General features: G+C 43.7%; 1 protein-coding gene across 7 annotated transcripts in view; it reads right to left on the bottom strand.

Moving 5' to 3' along the window:
* NBEA (neurobeachin) overlaps positions 1–18188 on the bottom strand; it is a 1787704-nt gene that overhangs the window by 183332 nt on the left and 1586184 nt on the right. For all 7 annotated transcript variants that reach the window (XM_078657170.1, XM_078657173.1, XM_078657172.1 and 4 more), the window contains one exon: positions 2883–3035. In XM_078657170.1, the coding sequence (XP_078513296.1) occupies positions 2883–3035 (153 nt within the window). The remainder of the gene's footprint in view (positions 1–2882; positions 3036–18188) is intronic.

Genomic DNA, 18188 nt, shown 5'->3' with positions numbered 1-18188 from the left:
CTAAATATTACAAAAAGAGAATTGGGCCATGGAACTTTGAAGCAGAGGGTTATCCACACATTCAAAACGCGGATAAATGTTACATCTAGGAAAGAACTAGGAAAGAATATGATAGAGCAATGTCCTGATTCACATGAAAATAAGCACGATCATCTGGGAAAAGGATCGACCATGTTTGATACCTGAGGTAGAGATTACGGCAAATAAAGTAGCAAGGTTCTCCAATACAATAACCTGAATGAGAGAGCCGAATTTTGCAGAAGAACCTGAATGCCCTCCTTGCATTTTAAGGAATGCCAAGACAAAGTGTAAAACCACAATGTGAAAAATAAAGGTTTGCTCTGGCAGCTTGCAAACTTTCACATTTCACGTCAGTATGTGTCTCAGATAAGAAGGGTGAGTGGACAACAGATTTATGCTTTATGACAAAAGAAGCCAAGTCCGTTGATCTACCATCTGAAGCAATGAAGACGTGGACTCCTTCTGACACATTCCATGCAAATATTCCAGCCAATAACTGTAGAACACCTCATATGAGTGTAAGCAGAGGAAGGCACACCCATAATACTCAGAGTTCATGACTTGAGTCTTCCAAACAGTAGGACGTTAAGAAATTAGATAAATGTATTTTGGTACAAATAAATTCAGAATACGCAGGAAATTACGGTCGAATGGTGTCATTAATATTTTATATTTCAACCGGAGAAAACTAAAAAATAATAAAATGTTTTACAGTTTTTCACGGCATTGGTAAAATTTCACTCTACTCCGAAAAAAGAAAGGTGGGTAGGTTTGAGAGACCTCTTTTTCAGAGAGCCAGACAAAACTTTGAAAGTGCTTAATTTTTCGTATTAAAAACATTAAATCGGAAATTCCAGAAAAGCGCACTTTAATGGACTGCCACGAATATCTTGAGAGAAAGTTCCTCGGATGTCGGGGGTATTTACTTGAGATGATACATTTAATGTCTTATTTCATGGGTAATACAAGAAAGTACATGTGATCAGATGGTGCTGTTACCATCAATAATACGGAGTGAAAAGGGAGGTATGGCATATGTTTATATAACATACACACATATTTAAGCGTGAGTATGTGTGTATGTATGAATACAGATATAAATGTGTGTGTTTGTATGTATGAATACAGATATAAATCGCTACTTCTACATGACCCAGACCACACTACCAACAGTCTGGCTATCCAATTCACCACAGAGAGTGGCTTTCGAAACCCACAGCCACAACACAATCAGACTGAAGAAGTGTCATTTAGGCATTCGCAAAAAGAGAAAAGAAATGCTTTTTGTCGATGCTGTGCAGCATGAGAAAAAAATGCACCATTGGCCCCCCAAAAAATCTAGTAATTACAAATGCGAATGTATGCATTTTGTCTCTATGGAGGTCCATCATAATGATGTTCACATCTGCAGACATCATCACACACAGGCGTGCATACAGCATGACGGGGTTAGCATTTTTAAATTTACTGTGCCAAGATAAGTGGGCACCAATCTAAAAGCAGTTAATGTTAAAAACAAATAATTTAAATGTGCATGAAAGCACACCTTGAAAAAGAATCTAGCTAGCAGCAAACTGCAGCTGATGAGCCCTACAATAAATATTTTTTTTTTAAATAAAGCAAACATCTCAATGGGGGGGAGCAGCAGAATGGTGGGTGGGGGTGAGAAATCTGCATCAGAGTAGGAGCAACATAAAGTGGGGGAGACGTCTTGGGAGCAATGCAGGAGCTTCAGGAGGAGAGGGAGGAGAAACAAAAGTCAGATTGGGGGTGTGGAAGCAATGAACAATGAAGTATTGATAAGAAATACCTTAACCCCTTCGATGCTCATGACGAGCTCAGCTCGTCATGAGTTACGGCGCTCGTACGCTGATGACGAGCTGAGCTCGTCATGAAACGCGGCTTTTTGAAAAACACCGCGCACAGCGGGAAAACCACTAGACGCATGCGGTTAAAGGGTCCTGCAGAGCTGATCAAGGTTGTCAGATTATTAAAAACCACAAATGGCACGCCTTTTTCTCCAGTATTCTTCACAATTCACATTCCGAAGCACTGCGTCCCATAACACAACAACCACACATCTGTGGTCATCACGCTGACATGTGTACATTTCCCACACAGGATTAAAATAAAGACAACATCCTTCCAACCACACACCCTACATGATGTAGTGTGCTACCCACGAAGGCAAGCTATTCAACCCCCCACGTAGGGGTAGTAAGAGCAATATAAATGTTAAAATGCAATACAATATATCTTTTAATGAACTAATGACAATAGGTCTTTGACAACAGCTAAATTCATCTGAAGGTGAGACCTAAAAAAAACAAGGCCACAGGCGTCCTGCATTTGAAAACAGACAGTGCCAAAATCCACCTGCTGGGGAAAAAAACGTGTGCAGCTAATTGTAGTGGAAGCACTGCATGGCTGCTGCTCAGAGTTCCAACGAATAACACGAAAACATTTCCGGTTACATTTTACTAGTGAGATACAATTTGTGCACCTAGACAGCTACTTGTGTCCATGAAATAAAATGAAATGCTTTGTGCAGTTGTTCGTTTCTCGGCACAGAAAGAAACCTCGCCACGAAAAGATAACACATTTCACATCTTGTCCATGATGCTTGTCAAATTGCCATTACCTCAGGGAGCGGGGAACATCATTTCCGCTCTGTTTTGGTTCTCATTTGAGAAGACGTCATGGCACAGCAAAGCAGTGCTGTCAATTAGAGGCATTCTTCCAGTCCCTTGTCTGCTCTCGCGCTGTTTACCCCTCTGACAGGGGAAGGGAAGTTTACATGTGCTGCTTCCGCCCTAGCGTAATTGTACCTGCAAACGCTTGGAAACCACAGCTGCACTTACCATCCTATTTATCCGTACAAAGTCTTCTGGTTTTTTGGCCCAAAGGGGAAGTTCCACGTCATTCACCACGACTTCATCTTCCCTGACACCAAAATTGTACCCGTTACTGTTGACAAACATCTCTGGCAAGTAGTAGAACTCTGGAATCAGCTCCTGCAAATGAAGAACAAATGTTACACGCTACATGTACACTGGGTAGGTGAAGGGAAGTTTACTGTTAACAGTAACTTACTTTCATATGATCAGTCAATAGGCTATATAATTCAGTATGGGCAGAGACAGACAGACAGATAGACAAATATCAATTACTTGAAATATATCAAAATACTGTGCTAGTTCTTAAAAATGGACCTGTGTATTTTAATGTTATATTTTTATATTTTGATTACTTACTACAGACCTGAATTGCTGCTTGGTGCTTCTGACAGACGAGGTAAGTGAGATGACCTAAGGGTTGTGGTTACACCATGAATAATTGTCCTGATTTGTGCACCTGATTCATCCTAACCATTTTTGATCCTGAAAATGTATCTGTAATTTCCTTTTTTCCGCTTAGTTTGAGTGGTCACTAATCCCAACTCTCACTCCACCACGGCTGTTACCTTGTACCTTCTATGGACACATTTGCTATACCGTTAGACAGGATTGGTCAACCCACCATGTTGGCTCAAAGGGGTAATAATAGCCCTTGTAAACTTTTTGTCCAGGTCCTGGCGGGTAGTGGCGGTAATTGTTTTTGCAGTGCAAAAAAATGCACTCATTGTGCCTTCTACTAAGGTCCCTATGCAAATTAGGCTCAGTGACCTGTGGCAAATAGGACTCATCCTGTTTTTATTTACTGTGGATATTAGTGCAGAATATTTATGTATGTGGTATTTGTACAGCAGGAACCTACCCAAAAAGCAGTGGAACATTTAACGAATCAAAGCAAGCATCCAGTCAATGAGTGATTGGTGGGGTGGACTGTTGCTACTTATGATGTTTTGTTCTCTAGAGAGGGCGCCTTCAGCTGTTTGTAAATTGAAACAAGGTCTGGGAGGTCCTGATGGATACAGTGAGGCCATTACAGGTCTTGGGTCACAAATGGAGAAGGCCTATTGCTTTTTGTCCTTTTTACACTTCTTCTCCAGTTTTATTGTTTGCTGGCAGCTGCTTCTCTCATTAAAAGAGTAGCTTTCAGATCCAGGGATTCAGGAAATTAATGAAATAAAGAGACAACAATAACCAATACACAGGAGCTTGTTATGTTATGTTATGTTAGTTGTTCTTGTATCGTGCATGAATCACCCAGGGGCATCTCAGCGCTTTACCTGAAAGGGTAAGCCGACAGAGGGAAAAGACGTGGAGAGGAGAATCAGAACAACCCAGTTTTTAGTTGTTTCCTAAAGGATAAGTAGTTTGTGGATTCCCGCAGCATTAAGGGAAGCGAATTCCAATATTTTGGTGCTACAAACGAGAACGCTCTGCCGCCTGTGCGGGTGAGTCGAATCCGGGGAATGTTCAAAAGGGCTAGGGAATTGGATCTCAGGTTGCATTTACTCGATTGTTTAAAGAGCTTATTTCTGAGGTAAACTGGACCTTCGCCTCTAAGAGCTTTAAACGACAGGCAGCAGATCTTAAACACAGATCGCTTTTGAATTGGCAACCAGTGTAGCTGTTTTAGAAGCGGGCGAGATGGAGTTTCAGGAGGACAGTCCAAGACCATTCTGGCGGCCGTGTTCTGTATTACCTGTAGTTTGGATAGGGCCGTGGTACCAACCTCTGCCAGTAGGGCATTGCCATAATCCAGCCTGCTTCCTATCATTGCCTGCTCTACCGTTCTCCGATGTTCCAGGGGTAGGTAGGGGATGATTCTACGCAGTAGACGTAGATTGTAATAGCACAAGGCTGTGATGTTCTTTATGTTATCCTTCATATCAAGCTTGGCATCCAGTTGGATTCCTAACTTTTTTACAGAGGTGGAAGGTTTTGGGGCGTCACCCAATTCGGGAGGCCACCAATCAGCAGTCCAAAGATGTGCGGATTTCCCTAGGAGCATTAGCTCTGTTTTTCCCGGATTTAACTGTAGGCACTGCTCCCTCATCCAATTTGCGATTGCTAGCATACCGTCCATGAAGCGTTGTTTCTCATTCAGGATGTTTTTACCAATTGGGAACAGTAGCTGCGTATCGTCGGCATAGGAGATAATCTCGAAGCCGAAGGATTGGATGAGTTTTGCCAAGGGGGATAAATAAATATTAAATAAGGTGGGGCTAAGACACGATCCCTGTGGCACCCCCTTGTCCAGCAGGAATTTCCTTTTTGAGACAAATGGTCCTAACATAGTGGTTTGCCATCTGTCCTTAAGGAAATATTTTACCCACTGTAGGGCGGTGCCTCCAATGCCACACTCGCTTAGTCTCTCCGCCAGCCTTTGATGGGATATCGTGTCAAAGGCCGCGGAGAGATCTAAGAGGATCAGGACTGCAGAACCGCCGGCATCGAGGGTGCGTCTTAGCGAGTCGGTAACTGCCAGTGTTGAAGTTTCTGGACTGAACCCTGGCCGGACGCCAGACTGGGAAGGGTCCAGCAGATCGTTTGCTTCCAGATATTGACTGAGCTGGATGTTTATATTAAATTCCAGCATTTTCCCCAGTAAAGGGAGCAGGGATATCGGTCGGTAATTACTTAGCTCCAGTGGATCTGCGGTCGGTTTCTTCAAAATAGGCCGCACGGAGGCCTCTTTCCAGGCCCTAGGAATGAGGCCTGTTTCAATAGATGCATTGAAAATTCGTTGGATAACAGGGGCGCATACAGAGGACACGAGAGCCATTGTGCTTGGTGGACATATATCCTGCGGGGAGCCTGATTTAGCTGCTGCTAGCTGTTTCGTTGTCTCCGCAATTGAAATGTGATTAAAGTGATTGAGCGTAGCTCTGTTAGGTGTAGGGAAATTATCTGACTTTCCTTTTGCTTGGATCTTGTTGGTGTCATGGTCCGAAAAATTTGAATAAATTATTTCTATCTTTTCATGGAAAAAATATGCTAAGGAATCACATAGGTTCTGTGACTCTGCTGGTGATTGTTTGCATACTGGAGGTGAGGAGAAGTCTCTGACAATACTAAAAAGAGCTTTGGTCGAGTTTTTTGACTTTTCTATTTGATATTTGATATGGGATCATCGGGCCTTTTTTATTTCTTGATGATATTGAGCTAGAGCAGCTTTGTAAATTGTCTTGTCTCCTAATAGTTTTCCCTTCCTCCACTTCCTCTCTAGTGCTCTGCATGTTGCTTTTTGAGACCTAAGCTCGTCTGAGTACCATGGGGCTGAAGGTCTCCTCAGTGACACAGACGCCTTTTTTTGTGGGATCACTTTGTCCAAAGTATTTGATAGGGCTAGATTAAAATTCTCTAGCATGACTGAGGGGTTATAGTCCATCTGTTCCATTTTTATGGATTGGTCAATGAAGGGTTTGGCAAAGCACACAGGAGCTTGAACTTTGAATTAGGAGACTAGGGATTGTGAATAACATTAGCACTTTCTAGTATGGAATAGGGGAACAGCAAATCATGTGGGGCAGAGAAATCTTATGCTAAGCAGCAGCAAGTTGGAAATTCGAGACACAAAACACCTGGGCAATGACCTAAGGCTCACTCGAAACATGTCAGGCGCTGATAGATCAGTTTCCCGTTTTAGGAAAAAGCTGTTACAGCTAGAGCCCACCAGTTCCTAGACCAGGGATGAAACACTAGACAATTACAGTTCATTCTTCACATTAGCCGCTTAACTCCCAGACGTCTCAGGGCACCAATCCTATCGGTCAGAATGGTCTTCCAGGAGGCAAAAATGACTGACGACAAGACCTCAGTAGTATGGGGCTACGCCCCCATGTAAATGAGGAAATGCAAGCTTTACGTTACATGTATGCAAACCTAATACATGTGTAACTGGTACGGGAGAAGGACCTGAACAACTGTTGATCCTCACATCTTTAATACCAAATTGTCCAGGGAGTTCAGAAATAGATGCTCATGATTATGGTGCCCACGTGCAAAGCCAATAATACAGCCTCAGTAGGGCCTCTTCTTTCAGATCCAAAATTTATTTTAAGAATTTGTTACCTTTAGTGGTGCTTGTGAAAGGTCAAATGCAGTTTAGTTTTAGTACTGAGACATGTCACAGGCCAGAAAACATACAAATGTAATGTGATTTCCAAAACAAGATTATTGGTAAAAGGGAAAAATAGCAATTGTTTTGAGGAGGGAGATTAAATCACTAATCTTCTAACCTCGGGCCCAAAATTAGTATCCGATTAAACTTGTAAATCTGTACAACTGAAAAATATGTAAGTGTCAAAATAAGCAGTCATTATTACTAAAATACAAAGTATATATGATGTATTAGAACACTGGAATGTTGGGAGCTCCATTGAAAACAATGGAACGCTCCAGGCTTTTAACCCCTTCGCTGCGTTTGTCGGCCAACGGTCGTCGCAAGCACTACCTCCGTAGTGCTGCACAAGTCCGTTGGCCGACGGGGCCCCGCCCACTCGGCTAAACCGCTGCACCGCAGCGGAATTGCCACTGCGGTTAAGCGATTAATGGCTGGTAGAAGCCCTGAGCTCCAGCATTCTAATGTTTGTTCACAGCAACAGCTTTGAGCAAAGACCTCATGGAGCCCGAGGGGATTTCAATCCGCTCGGGCTCCGTGAAGCCTTTGTTTTACAAATTCGAACATTCTGCCAGCTAGGGACGGAATGTTCAAATAGCCTTTGAGCCCTCCATAGCAGTGTCTACTGGCCATTAAAGGGCAGGAGCCGAACTGGAGCGGGCCTTTAATGGCTGGTAGAGGCTCTAAGGCTATATTGTCGTTATATTGTCCTCTTCAACACCAGTCACCTCCACCACTGAACATTCTGCCCCCTAGGGACAAAATGTTCTAATAGCCTTCGAGCCCTCCATAGCGATGTCTACTGGCCATTAAAGAGCCGCAGACGAACTGGAGCGGGCCTTTAATTGCTGGTAGAGGCTCTAAGGCTATATTGTCGTTATATTGTCCTCTTCAACACCAGTCACCTCCACCACTGAACAAGTCAACTATTTCGACACTTGTGATGTAATGTACAGGTTTGTGGCAGAAATCCATCGCTTACAATTCACCTTTGCCTCTGTAATATTTGTATTTATTTTTAGACATTATTGCGCATGCACTGTAATTTGTAAACAAAGTACTGGCCTCTTGAAAAACGAGTACTCTCCCACCATAACGTGAGTGCATGCCTGGAGTGAAATATCTCTGGTCAAAACTGTACTTAACGATGCCTGTGGTGTTGCATTTCCACCCAAACGAGAATAAAAACACTTTTATCTCGAGCCCATCAATATTTCGGCTCCTCTAGACCCGCCATTATCTGAAGCAGCTGGCCCTTCAGCGCCCTAAAATGTACAGCATCTTTCAAGGCTTCCATTTTTCCGCGACATGCAGGGTATTAAGTTCGCCAAGTTACTCTGCTGAAAGCAAGAGCCTTTGGTTGTGTAACATGATCAAAACAGATAGCCCAGCATCTGGAACTCTAACCTCTGTGCCTTTTTCGGAAAAGCATCACAAGAATACAAATTAAAAAGAGCTAAAAGGAAAGTACTACCACTTACTGGATCTTTTTTGTTGAAATATACGGTACATATTGTGTGCATATTGTAAACATCATACACCTGTGTATTTAGCTTGTTTTTCTACCCCAACACCATTACTTTTATGTTTAATTACATCAGTGATGAAAGTTATCATAGAAAAATTAATTTATAAAAACAAAATGCACGCCCCACATCTCTTGCTAAACCACCGATATCAAACAGAAGACTGCTCAGGTTTCTGTAACCAACCAAATATACTGTGCTGGGTAGCGTGTCTACTCCATTTTCTGTACAAATATGAATTTGCAACGTGCCTTACACATGTCACCAACGGTTGTAAAGTATGCAGATTTTAACAAGCAAAATTAGTTTCTAACTCAAACAGCCAAAAAGTTTTAAAAAACGATATACAAAGAGTGCAACGCCACAACTGGGAGAAGGATTTTTATCAGCAGTAAGAGGCAAAAACATAAAATATTTAAATTAAAACAGCGAAGAAATAATCAGTTCTTCACACGAAAATGTTCCACTAGTCACAGAAGTCAATGTTTCCTTCACAGGCCGTGTGCTCAAAACAGCACTCTTTTCAAGAGGCCACTCAAGCTTTAAGAGTGTGTTAATTATATTTCCGTGTCTTCTTTTAAGATTAGATGTCTCGAATCCTAAAGGAAAACGTAACGGAGGTGATTCCGCAGGTTCTATATTGTTCAGTATAAAATTGAAGCGGTCTGAAAGTTTTAGAATGTAACTGGGATGCGTCAAATAAACGAGTCATGACTTACAAAAAATGTGTAAATTATTTCTTATTTAAAATGTGGAAATAGCTGGATTCGAATGCCATAACATGTGCTGCGTTCATTACCTTTAGTAGCATAACATGATGCATCATTTACCTTTCCATGACAGAAAATTTGGTTGAGCAGCAACACCACAGAATCCAATATAAACCAACCCCATTAACTCTACAATGACACAGCTCTCCAGGTGGGATGCTGCCACGTGCACAGGTATAAAGAACCCAACAATGATGAGGGCAGTCTCTGGGGAGACTGGAGATCCTGGGTCTCCTGCTAACTATACCAGTGTTAGAGGATGCCTCAGTCATGACAAGGATCTGCAGGAATGAGCCAGCAAACAGTATCCATTCATCTCCCCCACCAGTCACTGCCTGGGACATTTACACCCACGTTAGTTATTTACCAACCAGCCCACTTAGGTCTGTCGTACATTCCTACCTTCTCCAGTCTCTACTATTGCATCAGCTCTATTCTGACAGCCATGCATTCAGCTTAGACCCAGCTCTGTGTTTCCCTTAGCCACGTCTCCCTACTGGTGGCCCTTTTGGACTCCCATGCCATGACTATGCATTGTTTAACCATGAGAAGGGCTAAATCACCAAACCTAACGGCATGTCCTATTTTTTCAGGTGGTAGCAAGAGGCCCAGTAGAGACAACTGGAGTTTAGTCAAGTGTCCAGTTTATGAGTTTGGAGATAGTGTATGTGCCCAGTATGGTTCAATCACTCCATCAATCAAACAAACAGCATTTGTAAAGAGCAGCGCTGTAAAAGCCCTAGGGGTATCTGGGCACTGTGTCTCAGTTGAAAAGCCAGGTTTCAATCTCTTTCTGAAGTCTGCCAGCGAGGGAGCTATGCGGAGCTGGAGGGGAAGGTCGTTCAAGGTCATGGCAGCGATATAGGAGAAGGAGCGGCCACCGCTGTGGCTGCAATGGATGTGAGGGGGGGGTGCGAGGGCACGTGAAGAGGAGCGCATATGTCCAGAGGATTGGTGGATGTTCAGTCGATGGCTGATGTAGGCAGTCCTAGGCCGTGGACGGCTTTGTAGGCATGCGCGAGAATCTTGAACTGGCATCTCTTCTGAATGAGGAGCCAGTGGAGGTCTCTCAGGTGGGGGGCGATGTGGGTTTGTTTGGGGAGGTCTAGGATGAGTCTGGCTGTGCGGTTCTGTCTGTGGAGTCTTCTGAAGAGCTGGGTGGAGATGCTGACATAGAGAGCATTGCCATAGTCGAGGTAGCTGGTGACAAGGGCCTGAGTCACTGTCATTCTGGTGTTGGTTAAGGGCCTGAGTGACAGTCGTTCTGGTGTTGGTTGGGATCCATCTGAAGATTCCGTGGAACATGCAAAGTGTGCAGAAGCAGGAAGAGGCGACTGCATTGACTTGTTTCATGGTCAGTTGGCTGTCGAGGATGATGCAGAGGTTGCGTGCATGGTTGGTCGGTGTAGGTCCGAGTTTTGCGGGCCACCAACTGTGGTCCCATGCCGAGGTGTTCTTCTCAAAGATCAGTACTTCAGTTTTGTCAGAGCTGAGTTGGAAACAGTTGTCTCTCATCTATTTGGCTACGTTGGTCATGGAGTTGCAGAAGTTGGTTTGGCGATAGAGGAGTCCTCGGTTATCGAGAAGATCAACTGAGTTTCATCTGTGCAGCAGATTATGTTGAGTCCGTGGGATCTGATTATGTCTGTGAGGGGGGTCATGCAGACGCTGAACAGGGTAGGGCTGAGAGATGACCCTTGTGGTACGCCGCATAGGATGCCTTTGGGTGCAGAGGTGAAGGGAGGCCATGGGATGCGCTGTGTCCATCCAGTAAGGAAGTAGGCGATCCACTTGAGGGTGCCGTGCTGTATGCTTATGTTGTAGAGTCTGTTGATGAGGGTGTTGTGGGAGACGGTGTCAAACGCCGCGGAGAGGTCAAGGAGGATCAGGACGACATTTTCTCCTCAGTCGAGGAGTGTTCTAATTTAACCTGTGGTGGCAATCAGTGCGGTCTCAGTGCTGTGGTAGCACAGAATACTAATTGTGAGGCGTCCAGTAGGTGGTTTTGTTCCAGGAATTAAGCGAGCTTGTGGTTGATGGCTTTCTCAAGTACTTTGGCCGGGTAGAGAAGCAGGGAGTTCAAACAATACTTTTTGAGATCACTAGGATCGGCAGAGGCTTTCTTCAGGAGTGGTCTGGCGTCTACGTGTTTCTATCTGTCCGGGAATGTTACAGTGGAGATGGAGGTATTGACAATGCTAGTGAGTTGCAAGCTGATTGGGTTTGTTCCGAAGTTATAGTGGTGTTGGGATCTGGGGTCTGTGGGTGCCCCAGAGTGAATGGAAGGCATGATGGCTTAAGTGGGCAGGGCGGCAAGCAGAGACCAGGTGATAATGGTTTGGCTGATGTTCCTTGGTTGGTTGAGGTCGTTGGGGTTGAGGGTTGCAAGTTGAAATTGTAGTAAATGTTGGTGATCTTGGTGTGGAAGTAGTCTGAGAAGGTGTGACAGAGCTCTTGGGAGGGGTGGATGGTGTTCTCTGTGGCTGGTGGGTTGGATAATCCTTTGACTATTTTCAAGAATTCTTTTGTGTGGTTGGCCACAGAGTTGATGCGGGTGGTCATGGCTAGTTTCGTGGCTTCCTTGATGTGCTGGTGAGATTTGCTGAGAACTGTATTGTGTGCTGCTCTGTTGGCGGGGGTTCTAGCACGCAATAATTTCTATGCTTGGTGGTCCTGAGTTCTGGAGTGTATGAGCTGGCATGTTTGAGGTCTTGTTGGATTTTATAGGTTTCAGTGGGGTGACTCTGTTGGTGATCCAGGCGGTGATGTTCTGGAGGGCCTGGTTGCATCACTAAGCATCTCCAGATCATATGGTAGAGACCGGCACCCATCTGACTGCATCTAAAGCATTCATCAGCAATGTGGGGTTTATGTTGTTCAACTTCCTGAGTCAAGTATTTCTGATGGAGGAAATTGAACTGAATACATTTGAGCTTCGCATTGCAGGAGACCTTTTTTAACAAACGTTCTCGCGTTAGCCCAGTCATTGTCCAACAGCGCCATGCCTGTGCACTCCCAGTTCAATCCTGTGTTTTACATTCACTTGGAACTACTTTTGTTATGAAGAATAATGTAATCACTAATGTAATTTGTATCAATATGGTCTCATCTGACTTTACCATCCCTGAAGCTTATCTCCTTTCACCCTCGTTTGTTGAACCCTTCTGGTTCGTTTATATTTCCTATGTTCTTTGGACACACTCTAAAATGCTCATGGTAGACACACAAATGCTGCATCATGCCTTTCCTTCAGTGTGCCAGTTGTCTACTTTGCTAGCTCTTACACTGACCAATGAAAAAGTCTTGGAAATATATTGGTATTATTTAAATGCTTCTGTTGGGAATTATTCACTCACCAAAGGAATTAGGGTCAAACCACAAAAACACCTGCAAGCCTTCTCGTGAAAAATATACACAAGGATGCCTGCACAGAACGGGGGTTGCAAACAAACTTTTCATAATTTTAACATGATAAGCTTCTGCATGATTCAGCAGTAGAACTCACATCTGGCATCAAAGCACAAACATCAACCTATTTGAGCACCCATCATTAATCAAGGTTGTCTGAGACACACACAGACACACACAAAAATTCGGTTGTTACAACCACCAAAGTATAAATCCACAGCAGACAATAGAAACTAAAATGTGTTGTTGAACTGGTCATAAAACACATAACGTACATTTCAATTGATTAATTACATAATACATCACAACCCTCAATGTGGTTGAGTCATGCCAGAAGTAAGTATTCGTGGAATGAATTACAGAAAATCTACACTTGCATTACAATACGACATAGTGTATGCAATTTTGTGACCCTCCCCCACAATTAATGAGCATGTTAATGGCACCATGTTTATAAAAGTACATTTCTGCCTGTGCATTTCTAATTATGCTCACTGGCAGCTCCCCATTACACCCAACATATGATCCGCGGCTCATTTAAATAGCTTTTTTCAAAACCCCCAGGTTTAGATACTAGAACGATGCGCCCTGTGCCCATGAACAAGAAACATCCCAAAACACATTGTCTAATTTATAAGCCTGTGACAGGCCCAAGCTGTTGAGAAATTAAGAGGTCTAAAAGTATGCCTTGGAGTGATAGAACGCCACTATTAACACCGTCATAATTGCATACCATTTGTATCGCATCTGACATTTCATTTTAATATGTTTTACTAAGAGAGCACACTGTTTTTATGGTTTCCCTCTGAAATTAAATCCAACACAGCCGTTTTCATTCTTTAAACATATTTCACTGCGGGGTTTTACAGCTGCCATCCCTTTTATTTTTTTCTCCTCTAAAGGTTGCTCCCTGGACGTCCATTAATTCTGCACAAGTCTCACAACAGGTCAATGAGTCACTTATGAGCACCTCCATTAACTGTATTAATTTACACTATGTCACCTTAATGACACTTTGTCACGGCTACCTCTTCTGACATCAGCAGTCTATTCAGAGAGCAATATAACAATTTTCCCGAGGCTTTGGGACAGATTAGGGTCTGAACAGTAGGCCCTCGGGCTGTTAGTGTTGCCAAAAACTGAAAGAGGCGGAAACCAGTGAGCTGCCTGGTCGCGTTAAGGTCATTTCCGGGTGACTTGTTTCCTGAAAGGTCACTCTGCTGAGACCCATTCTTCTCCCAGCTTGTACTCATTAAAACAGGCCTAGGTCAAGATTAATACAGGGGGTGTATAGCAAACTTTATTATAAGTAAAGCCTCCCCTTTTGTGTCACAAAGCTTATATACTTTGTCAGACACCGAGGGCCCCAAGTCACAAAACAGTTGTAAATCTCCGGATGCTTGTGTACATGCCTGCATAACTGCAAAGATTTACAACTGTTCCCCGAAAAGAGAGTTGCACATTTCGTGTTTTTCCTGGCGTAAGGTTGCTTTTCCAAGCCCTACGAATGCCAAGGTTCTCCATTGGGAAGAATATGGATGCCTATCATTAGGGAAATAGTCAATTTAAAAAAAATGTATTTTTGCATTTGTTTTTTTTTTTTTACATGGAAAGCATTTTGCACGTCCATTTGTACACCAGCCAACGGAGATACAGGATTGCAGGCATTTTCATACATTTTTTGCAAAATGCTTATTTGGGTCATTTAGATACAGCTTTCGGCTGTGGATAAATGCAATAATGTATTCAACAAATACTTTTCGAGACCCTCAATGTGACAACTCTTTAAGTGATCACATGTGCACTCTGCCCATTCATTTGACACTGAGGCAGGAATCCGCACTACTTCCTTGCTCAGGTGCCACTTATGAATGCATTTGCAAAACCTCTTTATACAAAACGGGGTTTGAGGCTCACCTGCCATTTGCATTAAGTCTCACATTTTTAGCTGTTTAGGCCCGTAAAATACTTTGTAAATCATTCCAAATATTTTTACCTTCAGGTAAATGTGCATCCAAAGATTTCATCCAGGGCCCAATATTGTTACCTTCAGGTAAATGTGTATCTAAAGATTTCACCCAGGACTCAATATTTTTACCTTCAGGTAAATGTGCATCTAAAGTTTTCACCCAGGACCCAATATTTTTACCTGCAGGTAAATGAGCATCTAAAGATATCACCCAGGGTACAATATTGCTTTTGAGTGTAAGAACAATTTGCATATATCTTATTAACAATTATATCAGAGCACACATGACAGGTGGTTGCATCCCTGTTAGCACATGGGCTTCTATAACCCTTGGTTACCATCAGTCCATCACAGCGATTCTGGCAGTACCCTGCTCTCGATTCTGGCAGTACCCTGCTCCCATCCAAGTCAATATCCTTGGATCTCTGCAGCTCCACTCCTTTAGCCACTGGAGGGAGGGCGATTGTCACACTTTTTGGGATCTCTTTGAGGGTGTTACCCTCAAGTCATCTGACCAATGTTGACAGCAGTTCCGTCTCTGAGAGTCCACCGGGCTGCAATGTTTTCAGCTATGCCACTCGGCCCTCTTTCCAACCAACGCGCAGGGGGCCACACACCAACTAACTGCTTTTAAAGGCCCTGGTTAAGTCATTTGACAGGCCCTGCAGCCTCATCTCATGCACATACAAGGCCCTCCAACATTCTACCCCTATCCATCAGCATCCCTACCAATCACAATGGCATGCTGACAGGGAAGATTTATCTATGAAACAATGGGAGCGCCTATGGTGCGACATCCTGCTGATCTCGAAAAGCATAGCCCAGCATAAGATGGCGTACAAAGTAATGACACACTTGTACCTCACACCCACCGGCTTCACACTATCTTTCCCTCAACTTCTCCAATGTGCTCATGATGTACCTCAGCACAAGGAAACTTTCTACACTTATGGTGGTCATGCTCCAAAATTACCACTTTCTGGAAATAAATCCTCAACACATTAGGGGGACAATAGGCTTCCTGATCCCAGATTACTATCCAATAATCCTTCTTGGTATTCAACCCCAATACTTACAGGCCATGACACACGCTGAATGGCACCTAATCGCCCAGATGTTGGGGGCTGCCAAGCAACTTATAGCCCTACACTGGAAACAAACTACTGCCCCTCCACCAGCCAAATGGTTCACACGCCTATGGCAAGTCCTAGCGATGGAATTGCTTTGTCATAGAATGAGTTCACCCGTATTTGGAAAACTCTTCTACAATATTTCTCCAGTTGGAATACACCTGCCTTACGTCACCTAGACTTAAAGCTCTACAGCTCTTTGATTGAGCTTCCACTCCTAGTCTAAAGCCTTGACCACCTTCCCCTCCTTCCCTTTGCCACATCCCTTGGGCCCTCTAGGGACGACGGACCACATTGGATGGTTGTTTATAGCCTTGAATTGTACGCTCATTCTTTGTGCATATTTTTGGGTTTTTCTTCCTTTCTCAGTTAAGTTGTTGGGATTGGTTTTTCTAACTGTGATGCACTAGTACTCCCTCGCTTTGCCTATACTCTCTGGCCGCCTACTACTATAAGTGAAGTATGCAACTCATTTCATTATCTGTGGTGGCTTTTGTTGACGTAATGTACTGGACTACTGTGCCTTACTGCGTTCAGGGCACCATGGCTTTATTTGTTGTCCCTGTACCACAAATTCAATAAAGGGATGTTTTGTAAAAAAAAAAAAAAGAAGAAGAAAATGGAGTACAGATGGTGCTTGTGGTGCGGCATATGCTGCCCTTCTTTCATCCTCTCCCTGCTCGAACGTTGGAGATTGGTTTATTGACTTTGTTAGAACATTCTCATTCATTGCCTTGTGATCAGGTTTCATTGTCTAGTTTTGTTCGCAGTGTTATGCTATTGATAATGTTTAGAACACTTCATTGACTTGCTTCTTGTCCGTTCTCCCTATTTAGAGGTACAAATTATTTTAGCCATTGCGTTTGTAAGGTTTTCATTTTAGTTCACTTATTTACTTGGATTTGGATTCCTTTTGTAGCCTAGCATTCCTCCATTCCATTTTTGGCTCAGTTTTTACTAGCTGTCCTTCTTTCACAAAGCTGCATTCTTTGCCTGCCATGTAGTAGACCACCCTCTTGATTTAATGTTTGACCGTGTCCATTACTTGTTAGATAACTGATTTATGGCGGTGACTGCTTAGTTGACTGATAATTGTTGTTTACTGCTGTACAGCATCCAGTATGCAACAATGTCACTTCTAGCCATCTGCAAACTTTCCCATTGTATTAACCACCATAATAACCTAAAGCTGCCATGCTCTGATGAACTGCACATGATCACCTTCCAAGAAGGAGCACTCTAGGAACAGTGGCATTGAGACATATAGGAGCAGTGCTTAATTTGTTTAAAAAAAATAAGTGCCAGGGCTCTCGTCAAGTGGCCATTGCAGCTTGTGCAACACACTTCGGACTATTTCAGGTCCGTAAAGCTATAAGAATGGCTTGGGCAGCCGCTTATAGTCATTTTAAGGTCTCGCCTACGCAGCGCGCATGCGCTGCTTAGGCAAAAATACCTTTTTGATCGCTTTGGCTTTTCAGCCAAAAACATGCAAACGTTCCATTGCCTTCAATGGCAACACGTGCATGTGTGGCGATTCACTTGTGGGAGCGCGCGTGCCATATGGTAGCAATTATCGCTCCTGGTGCTGCTCGCTCCCACAAGTGAAATCGGCCCAGACCCCTCCCCTCTCCCTGCTGCCGTGCGCTTGTTTTTTAATGACCATGGTGCGGTCTCCGGCCGGTCCGCGCCGCCATGCACAGATTGGAAATGTACGTTTTTTTCCAACCACTTTGTGCTTGCGAACCCAGCGTTTGTGAACCTAGCGCTTTGCCTCTCAGTGTTGGTGCTAATACCTGGGCCCGGGGCGTTGGTTCAGTCACAAGGATCATGGTTTGTGCCCCGGGTGTTAAATCTGTGGATTCTCCCAGTACGGCGGATCCCCACACTGTTGGATGTTTCCGCACCTTCGGACCCTCCCGTTCACTGCTAGCGGTAGGTATGTCTGACCGGACTTGTTTAAATTGTGTTTATGCTATGGGTTTCCATAAGATCTGTTGGTAGTTATATGTTTATTCCTTACGCTGAGATTTATTCTACCTAGTATTGTATCTTTATGGTCTACCCCCAAATCCTTTAATTCCGGATGGTGTTGTTTCGGTTATGCCGGTGTTTTTGAGCTTAAGCTGCACGTCCTATTCCCCCCGCCCCTCCCCCGCTCGCACCCCCCACGCATTGTTTGGCTTTACTAGTTGCTCCCACCTTTTCATTGGCAATTTGCTGATTTTCCACTCTGGTTCTCACACACCTTCTTTGTATGTGGCGCAATTCTTGGTTGCTTTTGCGCCGCTCAGTTCTGGTCTTCACTGGTTGCTATGGAATGACGGATGCAAACCTACTTTCTGTGTCCCTCACA

Source organism: Lissotriton helveticus, chromosome 8 (genome assembly GCF_964261635.1).
Source record: "Lissotriton helveticus chromosome 8, aLisHel1.1, whole genome shotgun sequence".
Lineage (NCBI taxonomy): Eukaryota > Metazoa > Chordata > Amphibia > Caudata > Salamandridae > Lissotriton > Lissotriton helveticus.
The sequence above is the reverse complement of the archived record's forward strand: the minus strand, read 5'-3'. Positions and strand labels throughout refer to the sequence as shown.